Source organism: Prunus avium, chromosome 6 (assembly GCF_965620075.1).
Source record: "Prunus avium chromosome 6, drPruAviu1.hap1.1, whole genome shotgun sequence".
Classification (NCBI taxonomy): domain Eukaryota; kingdom Viridiplantae; phylum Streptophyta; class Magnoliopsida; order Rosales; family Rosaceae; genus Prunus; species Prunus avium.
In genome coordinates, this window is record NC_142289.1 from 7408072 (window position 1) to 7418029 (window position 9958).

Below are 9958 nucleotides of genomic sequence, written 5' to 3' on the forward strand. Positions count from 1 at the left end.
CTAGCCGCATATTCCCTCAACGGCTCATCGTCTTGCTGCCGAACGGTATATAGATCATCGGCGGAATATAGGCGATCGGTCTGAATCATAAAATGGTTGAGGAAGGTTTGCTTCAACTGATTGAAATTGTCGACCGTGTCTGGCTCCATCCGATAGAACCAATTCAGAGCGGCTCCGGTCAGGGTGGAGGGGAATAGCAAACATTGGCCTTCGTCCGTCAGTCCTTTGCAACCCAGAGCTGATTGGAAGGTATGAATGTGGGTAACGGGATCTTCGACCCCCGAATAAAACGATATGCGGAGTGCTTGGACCTCCTTCTCGTGTCTGAATGTCCGGATTCGATTGGTGAACGGCCCTGGCTGTACCGTTCCCCACGTTGGTGTCCGAGCCTGGTCTTGTTCCTTCTCGATGCGAGTCATCTTCTGTAGGAGGAGACGAATAGTCGGATCGGTAGATGGAAGATCGTCACCAAAGGGTTCGATCGCTCGGTTCCCTGTGCGTTGGTCAGTATTGTGACCTCGCCTTCCTTGGTCTGCCGTTCGGCTGGGGCTTCTCTCGTAATTTCCTTTTCGCCGATCGTTGTCTTGGTTTGATCGGTGGCTGTGGCGTCGTGCAGAGGGCCCTGCCGATGAGATTGTGGTTCCTGGGGATGTTGGAACATAATCTGATTCGTCCGTCTCTTCCAGGCCGATCGCGCCGTACCTCTGGCGTAAGGGGGATTTTGGTCCAAGTACCTCCAGGCGTGGATCGTCTAGCTTCGCCCGGACCTGGATGGGCGATGACTGCCGTTCCCTGCGCCGATCGTTGATCCTCTCGCGGCAATCAGAATAAACGCGATATTCGGGATGGCGTTCCTTCGGAGTGGGCACGAACAGTCTTCGGGAGACAGTTGGTCCGTTCGCGGCCTGCTGCTTCCCTCTATCCTGGAAAGTGGGCTTTCGTACGCTTTTAAACGATTTCTCCTGCCGAAGCTGTGTGGCTGGTTCCCGATCGTTCTGCAACTGGGCGGAGAGTGTTTGTTGTTGATGCAGTTGCCTCTGGGTGTCATCCAGTTTGGAGGCGAGAACATTGTTGTGCTCCTGCATTCTTGCCATATCCTGCTGTAGGGTCTCCATCCGAGCCTCCAGGGTGGTCGGTCGAGCAGGTGTCTGAAGCAAGGGAGTTGGATTCGGCTCGCCAACGAGGCCGAGGATGGGGCCATCGGTAGGGAGGGCCGAAGATGGATTCATTTTTTGGTCTCAGAGTTCTTTGTTTTGAGATATGGGTTGATCGATAAGCGATTCCCACAGACGGCGCCAATCTGTTGGCACTAAATCTTGAATAGATAGAGATGAGTGCAACTTACAAGTGGGATGGACGATCAAGAGATCGATTGGGTGTTGGATGCCGATTCTTCCTGTCCTTGGATGCTGATCCTGAATAGAAGATAAGCGAAGCTCGTAAAGTCTATGGAACCGGTGTGGAACCAGCCTAAGACCCTCCGATGCTCGAGTAAGATTGTTTTTAAGAGCTCTTGCTGTTGACTATATAGTAGTATAAAAGTCAAGCTGAAAAGTCTTACCCCTGTATTGTAGTGGGAGGGGCATACTTATAGAGGGCATTTAGTATGCTTGTGGTGTTCATTTCCGATGTGGGACTCGTGGGAGGGCCCTATGAGGTTGACACGAGTCCTTAGATATTTCAGGCGGGTGCTTCGAGGTTGATTCTGCAGAATCGGTAGGGGATACCGATTGTAGGCTGTGTTGGGCCCTGTAATGATCTTTTGCTGCTTTGAGACAATATCATCAGTAGCCTATGCCGATTGTCCGAGGCCTTGGGTGCTTGGGCGAGTTTATGAGATCCACGTGTCGTTGTACGAGTGGAGGGTCAGATATGGTACAAACAACATTGAATCACAGTGAGTTTACCGAATTTTAAGAAAATGAGAAACACCAACTAATTCTGTTTTTCTTCTTAACATTGGAACACGTCTCAATCAAATTTCTCATTTTCCATTAATAAAGAAAAATAGAATCAAGCCAACATGGTCTAGTTCAATAGAAAATAACATTAACTTGTAAACTAGTGGTCTCAAGTTCGAACTCCATGATTGTGTGTGTGTAACAAGCTCGTATACTTCATCTAATAATTTAACATAATTGTTATAACAAAGAATGAAAGAGTTAAAAATTGTTTTAATTTAAAAAATAAGTCAGAAATAAATTCTCCTCAACTTAGAGGCAAGCAATCGGGTTTTCTTTTCCAAAATGGAGAAGAGAAAATGTATTAAAAAGAGATTGTTTCTATTACACACGTGTGCACGATAATGATAATCTTCCATTGATTTGTTTAGATTACTGGTAAGTCTAATGTACGTTTCGTGTGCTCGGCCCAAAATAAAGCAATATTTACAACATTTCCAAAGTTTCAAATCAAAGCTGATTTATGTTGAAGCAAAGATTTCAAAAGCTTACTATCATCATGAGTCATGACAAAAGCTGCCAGGCTTATCTACTTGAACTCCGCTTCAACATCAAACTATGATTAAAGGGCGTGTGCTTGGTAAAAGCTTACGAGGAGACAATGGTGAATTGGTGGAGCGCCTCGTGAAGGAGATAGGGTAAAGTGGAGTACGACTGTCTCTTAACATCATTTACAAATCAAACGTTAGATTAGATGGCCATTTGGCTCCCATTATGATTACTCTTACTGCAACTAATGATCCATCCATGTCTTCTGCAAGAGGATAAATTTTTTCGATATGACCATAACACCGCATTTTGCTACCTTAATAGTATAAACTCGTCACACTCAAACAAATTAATCGTGCGGAAGCTCAAACTGTGCATAGGATGACTGCTATGATGCAATAGCTTATTAGAACTGGGGAAAGGGCGTGTTGGCAAGCCAAGCACATCAATTCTTTGAGGAATTCGACTTTCGTAAAAGCTTAGAGAGAAATGCAGAAGATGTTTTCTATATCTGCACACGTTACAGCTCGACTTGCAATTCTTCAGGTGAATTTAAATAACAAAACCTATCCTCATGCAGATGCAATTTTTTCGAAATGAATCATAGGGGCACAGATCCATAAAAAACTACTTCAGCCGGGCCTGTCATGTATATATGGTTGTCCTCCTCTCTCCACTCAATCTGCAATGGCCCTCCTGGTAAATCGACCGTGCAATTCTGTGTCCAATAGGATAAGCATGAAAAAAGATGAGCAACGTGGAAAGAGAGTAAAAGAAACTACAGTAAACATGAGGTTAATCTGGAGCCAGCATTTAACAGCAGAAATCCATCATCCAATAATGAAGCAACAGTCAAAAGTTGGAATCTTGTGATAGTAAAGTGAACCTATTTTTTCCGATAGGTAAAATTGAACTTTTAAGATAATTAGAATCATCATTTTTGTATATATGACTTTACTCTTCTTAAAATTGAATGTTAAAACTGATAGAGCAAAATGGCACAACCAGTTATGTTAACTTTTTACAATATTCAGCAAATAGCATGCCAACACTTACCCGCTCAGCACGACCCTCAAGAACTGCTGCAACAACTACAGCACAAGCACCAGTTCCGCAAGCCAGTGTTGCTCCTACAATGAAAAGTAATTAATTTCCCACTAGAAAAGGGGGATTTGATATTAGATCACAATACAAATAAGTTTTTCTTTTGGTTGCAATAGAACTAACCTGCACCACGCTCCCAAACACGCATCTTGAGGTGTGAAGGAGTGAAAACTTGTACAAATTCTGCCAATCACAATCAAATGAGATTCATGAATACAGAAACATACTTAAGAATTATAAGCTCACAAGACAAAACCGAAGGACCAAAGAAGTTTGATTGAAAATAAATATTTAAATCGCACTAAAATATATAGCATGATCTTTATATGATCTTGTAACTGTGTTTCAAGCTGCTAAACAAGGCACACAACCATATGAGGATAGGGCAGGGAATAAATTCTTTTTACACTTTAGGCCATATCAGAGCATACATGTGTTGACTAGCTGTTTGACTAGCATGACAACACCAAAAAAAAAAAACAATTTGTAGCATGATAGCATCTAACAATACAGCAAGACTAAACTCTAATCGACTTCAATAACAAAAGCATGCCCACAGAAAAATATTTTCTAACCTGTGTTAGTTCGTGCAGGAAACACCACATGGTTTTCAAATTTTGGACCAATTTCAGCCAAGTTCAATTCATCGACCTGCAAATTCTGTTCCATTCCAACCAAAAGCAAGAAGTGACGGTCAGCAATGATTGATTTTGCCAAAAGTCCTACTTCAAGAGATCATGCAAGTAGAAAGAGGGGAAGTTGGGGATATTCAAGAAAACTTTCAACCATTTGAAAATGATGTGATATACTAAAGGCCACAGGGCAACTATTAATGAATTATAAAATGAGTATCATTGCTTCTGCTAAATTATTTACGTCCAAACTAGGTCATTCATTTCAGAGAAAAGAGAAGTATCAGAAAGAAGACAATTAAAAGAAAACTCTGCAACAGACCCCTATTAGTAGTTAGTATGTCCCAAGTTAATCCAGAAAATAGTTACCTGGCCTCCCTTTGTACCAAAAGTTACACAATGAGGATTTCCCATACTAACACATGTTACATTCCAGGTTACTCCATCTACATCAAGATCCGACTTAACGACAGATTGATTCTTGTTTGCAGGTAGTCCTGTAGGTACATCTGTTGCTTTTAGAATTGGTTCCCCCATATCAACTTTAACCTGCAATTCAGAAAGTCAATGTCCGCTAAATTGAAGATGACCATCCACATACTTAAAGCATGACTGAGGCATGCAGAGTAGCAGTGGGCCTTCTTATAATATTTTCAAAGTCACGCTTTGCCATTAGTAAAGTTTGATGTGTTTAAAGTATCTCAACCTGAAATGCTCTACTTAAACTAACACATAAAATAAACGAGAAGGTATTGATACATGGAGTAAACAAGAACGTACCTTCCCATCATCTTGAATTTCTGGAACAATTAGACCAGCACCAGTATGCACCGTAAAGCTGCAATGGTATACACACAAGGTCATTGTTAGAAAATAGACACACATATTAGTACAAAACAGATTACATTTCCCTTCTCAAAATGCAAACAGACACTAAAGGAAACAATGCAGTACATTAGCAAGCATTGTTAGATAAAAACAAAAATATAGCATTAGCTCACATCCATACCGTTGCTTCCCGTGCAAATTCTCAAGCTCCGCAATGAATCTGGCAAAGCATCGGACTCCATTACCACACATCTACACAATAAAATTGAACATCAAACTTTCAGAAATTCGAAAAACATAACTCATATAAACTTGCATACATACAATTAGTAAATGCAACATATCTGCATCATAAATAATCAAAGTATCAAGTAAAGTCAATATTTGGGAAAATGTGAGTCACCTCGGGCTCGCTCCCATCAGAATTGTAAATCCTCATGGTATAATCGGTGCCATTGATGCCCGGTAGCGCGAAGATCACTCCGTCAGCGCCAATCCCGAAGTTCCGATCACAGAGCTTCGCTGCTTGCTCTGGAGTGACCTTAGGCTCCGAAGAATCCCTATTATCAACCTATCACTCGCAAAATCAAATAATCAAATAATCAATAAAAAACCAAAACTCAAAATAGATAATCGAGCACACCTAACCCTAACCTTTTCGTTCCTCATCAAATTTCAAAATTGGCAAAATTTTCACACATTTTCATTCAGAGATATAAAATTACCAAAATGAAGTCGTTGCCGAGGCCGTGGTACTTGACGAAGTGAAGGAACCCGGTCTCTCTCCGGTCCAGAAAAGAAGCCGGCGAGGCTTTCTCGACGGCTTCGACGCTCATCGAAGACGAGGCCGCCGAGACGCGAAGACAAGCAGTTCTCAAAGCGACACTTCCCCTGACAGAGTTGAGTTTCAGAATTAGAGAAGAAGGTCGAAGAGAGGTGAAGGAGGCGAGGGAGCGGCGAGCTGGGGACGTGAGAGGCAGTGAGATGGCGGCGGCAATGGCCATGACTTTGACGCTAACAGTAACAGAGTTTCCTTCGCAGCTGATTTGTTGTTTTACTTCTTATTTGTCCTAGCGCCAATACGGTTAGTTATAAATAAGGTGGTCAAATAGACATTTTCTTGAATTTAATTTAAGACAAGCTAATTAGGATTTGATATTTTCTTTGAACTCACTTACAATTTTTATATATCAAAGCAAAAGACAGGGAATGGTAAAACATTCAAAATACTAAAAAATGCCCTTAGTTAATGCAAACATTATGAATTGAAATTATTAATTAAATGAGGATAATATAGTAAATTCACACTTTTTCATATTAAAAAAAAAATTAAAAAAGAAAAGAAAAATAAGATAATAGATTCTATTTTTATGGAACACAACTACCCATTATCTTTTTTAATTCTAAAATAAAATTTAAAATTTTTTATAAAAAAAAACCTCTGGTAGGCGCGGAAATGCGGAGAGGCTAGTATATTTATTTATACAAATGATAGGATATTTAAAAATACTTTTACAACAGATAAATCACAAAACAAAGTCCCTTATCGAAAATAAAAAATAAAAAACTAAATCATGCCTTAATGAGACCAAATCTTTATCGTCATAAATTCACCTACGACTTGTTCTTACATTTCTTTTTATTTATATTGAGGGATCCGGTGAATCTTATATTAAAAAGAAATATAATAATTATAAAATAGACATTTTTATTTTTGGTAAAAGATGATCAAAGAGTGAAAGTTGTACATGACCAAACTTGTGAATATATGAAAACTATAATTGAAAAAGTCAAAACTTCTTGACGTGTTGGTGAAACTAATCCTTTCATTTATGCACAACTTTACTTGACAATCCTCCATAACCTCGTATTAGAGAGTTATTGATTTGTGTGGAAAGAATACATCACATTTTAAGTTTGACGAAGTTTGCTTTTTGTGAAGTATTTCAAAACATTAGGTTACCATAATTGGTAAGAATGAACGGACAGTTGACGTGGTCTTAATAATTTCTTCACATGCAAAGAAAAATTATATATAAACTTGACTATACATGCGAAATGACATTTTAAACCTTAGTACTTGGGAGCGTTACACAAAGAACCAAGCTCTAACTGCAAGTAGAGTGGGATCATTACAATTTGTTATGATAAAAATTCAGGGCAAGTTAAAGTCAATGAGTTGACCCTAATTGCCTTTTCAAGCAAAAGATCCATTAGTTGCAATTCATGGTCTCTGCCAGTGAAGCCCAGCAACTCAATGCTTTTAAGGTGCTTGAGCTGTGAAGTGTTCGACGTGACACTTGTAAAGTCCATCCAAAGGTGAGGCTCATGCCAGTATTGGTAGAACAATGGGCAGGGGATGGTGCTGAGGTTGCTGTCAATCTGCCACCACAAGCTCAAAGCATTAATTACCTCAACCAATATATATATAAATTTAATACATAAAAAGGGGAATTCAAACTTAAGCGCAAGGGGTCGAGCTCACTCCCGTGACCAACTCCCTTGACCAACTCACGGAAACAATTTAATAAAAAAGATGAACTGATATTAGAAGTCTAAAACACTTAATTACCTCATTGACCAAAAAAAAAAAAAAACACTTAATTACCTCAACCAACAATTTCTCCAGCAAGGGACATGCATTTAAGAAGCAGGCAAGGGAGTCTCTTTTGTCCTTGTCGATCAAGGAGTCGATCCAAGTTAATGCTTTTAACTTGTTGAATTGGAAATCAAGCCTCCCAAAAATCACTCCTGCTGAACACAGCCACTTCAACAATATAGCAACCAAATTCAGTCTCAGAAGTTGGAAATATATAAGGATTTACATGTGTTTTATAATTTCATATATACCTCAAGAAGCCAGCCACTTATAGTGAGAGCCTCAACATCCTTGAAAGAGAAAAGGATGGAGAGAATTTCCTCACAGTCAAACTCATTGCTGATTGGTCCATCCTTCAAATTGAGCACCACGTCAATCAAGCTTCTTGTGTTTTTTAGGGTGATAATCTGGGGAAGAGCACCATGGAACCAAAATGATTTGATATTTTGTGCAGAAATTGTAATGGCAGCCATGTTTGAACAGTCTGCCACCACCAAGCTCCTCAGGCTATCTGTTTTCACATCAAGGCTTTCCAGTCCCCTGCATTTCTCAAGCTTCAAGCTTTCAAGGACATGGCAATTGGAGAAAACTTCAGACACCAGGGTTTTGGTGAGGTTGGTGACTGATCTGAGGTGGAGAAGCTTCACCCCAGAAAAACTCTCTGTTTGTGTAGGATGATGGCTGTGAAGGCACAAACAAGCACTGGTTGATGTTGGCTCTGATTTGAAATCTCTTGAAACTTTCTTTGTTTCAAATAATTCCAGATGAAGCTCTCTGTCAACCCCCTTGGTGGCTTTGAGAATCAGTGCTTCATTGCTGTCAACAACATTGAGGCACAGCTTCCATTGCTCAAGACAAGCATAAGACCTCATGCACATTCCCATAACTTGGTTGAATTCTTGAACTGAGCCTTCATGGTTTATTGGGTTTGGATCAAAATTCAAGCTTACTTGAATTGGAGACCAGAGGCTCTTCCAATGAGTTGAAAGGACACTTGCTCTTACTGCCTCTTTCAATGGCAGGAAGGATATAATTCTCTGTTGTAATTCAAATGGTAAGCTGCTGATCAGATCAAGCTTTTCCTCCTCCATTAGTTTCTGATATTTTCCCTGCTAAAACCCAATTGTTAGACCCAAAATACAAATTCACAAACCAACCTCTAAATCCTAAAACAATTGTTGGGTTAAGCTCAGAAACAAGAAATCATCAGAAGAACATAAAACTAAGGCTTCAATTTCTTCGAAACGTACCAGAGCTAGTGTGGATGTGGAGCTGAGATTGTCAGTTGCCAGCGAGTGCAAGATCATCTGCAATCGAGTTGATTCTGTCTCGGTACTCTGAAATGGACAAGTCTGTGCGAATGAGTTCATTGCGCAGATGAAGGATGCGGTTGTGAGAGGTGGAGGCATAGTGATGTTCCAGAGATACTCAAGATTGACGAGATGTGGGAGACAACGCCACAGTAGACAACACAGACGGAGTGAGTGAGTTGTTTATCCAACTCAATATTGTCTGATCTTGCTGGACCCAATATAGATAAGAAGGATTGACGACATTTTCGGCAGCACCAGGAAGAGACGTAAGAGGACAGAGGATTGTGCCATCAACGTAGCCAAAAAGATCACTGACTACGAAGAATATGAGAAATTTGAGGCAACCACAGTGGACATTTGTTTCAGGTCAATTGTGAGCGGAGGAATTTGGTCATTGGTAGGAAGGGCAGAGCTATTAGAGTTGGCCATGGGAAACCTGGGTAAAAAAACATCGTCAGATTATAGAAGCTCTTGATACCATAAAAGACTTAGGAAATTGGAGAAAAGGCTGCACCAGTAACTCTTACCAAATCCACAACTGATTTATCAATGTCAATTTGCTCTTAACTTGGACTTAGTCTGACACATGGACCCTGCAATGCAACAAGTGGTGCTTGAAGGCTTCAAGGTGAAATCAATAATGATCGTTCCATTTAATTTAAACCGACTTGTTTGATACACGTTGATATTGATATGGACCGCCTACGAGGCTATGACCCTGACCTTTATATAAACATTTCTTTGCCCTTAATGCAGAAAGCTGACATCGAACAAATAATTTGAATAAAAGAGATTGTTACAAGAGATTTTCTTTGCCCATGAAGTTGAATTTCATTATTTAAACAAAAGTAAATGATATGAATGAATCAAACATGTCTGCTAGATTATTATATAACGTTGATTTGATTGGACTTATAATTAAAAATTATCAAGATTGTTGTTGTTTATTTTTTGTCAATCTTTTGCAAATGGATATTATTTTGAGATTTTCTATTTAAACCCCGCACTTCTTTTTGTTTACCCCAATACTTA

General features: G+C 39.8%; 2 protein-coding genes across 3 annotated transcripts; both read right to left on the reverse strand.

Annotated features, from left to right (window-relative positions):
- Window positions 1–2827: 2827 nt before the first annotated feature.
- On the reverse strand, window positions 2828–6092 carry LOC110761017 (diaminopimelate epimerase family protein). Its single transcript, XM_021963392.2, has 9 exons — window positions 5740–6092; window positions 5418–5585; window positions 5196–5266; window positions 4967–5024; window positions 4556–4735; window positions 4130–4214; window positions 3678–3737; window positions 3507–3580; window positions 2828–3168 (listed from the first exon to the last, which is right to left on the reverse strand). Exons 1-9 carry the CDS (start codon window positions 6016–6018, stop codon window positions 3052–3054), a joined length of 1092 nt encoding a protein of 363 aa, XP_021819084.2. The 5' UTR covers window positions 6019–6092; the 3' UTR covers window positions 2828–3051.
- An 843-nt stretch (window positions 6093–6935) lies between these two features.
- Window positions 6936–9499, reverse strand: LOC110748685 (F-box protein At2g39490). 2 transcript variants are annotated; one of them, XM_088254319.1, is made up of 4 exons: window positions 8864–9499; window positions 7865–8725; window positions 7623–7781; window positions 6936–7396 (listed from the first exon to the last, which is right to left on the reverse strand). In XM_088254319.1, the coding sequence occupies exons 1-4, from the start codon at window positions 9020–9022 to the stop codon at window positions 7157–7159; spliced, it is 1419 nt and encodes a 472-aa protein (XP_088110445.1). In that variant the 5' UTR covers window positions 9023–9499; the 3' UTR covers window positions 6936–7156. The 2 variants fall into 2 exon arrangements, with proteins under 2 accessions (XP_088110445.1, XP_088110446.1); XM_088254320.1 differs by having other exon boundaries at window positions 6939–7396; window positions 7865–8722; window positions 8864–9496.
- Between the last annotated feature and the right edge of the window lie 459 nt (window positions 9500–9958).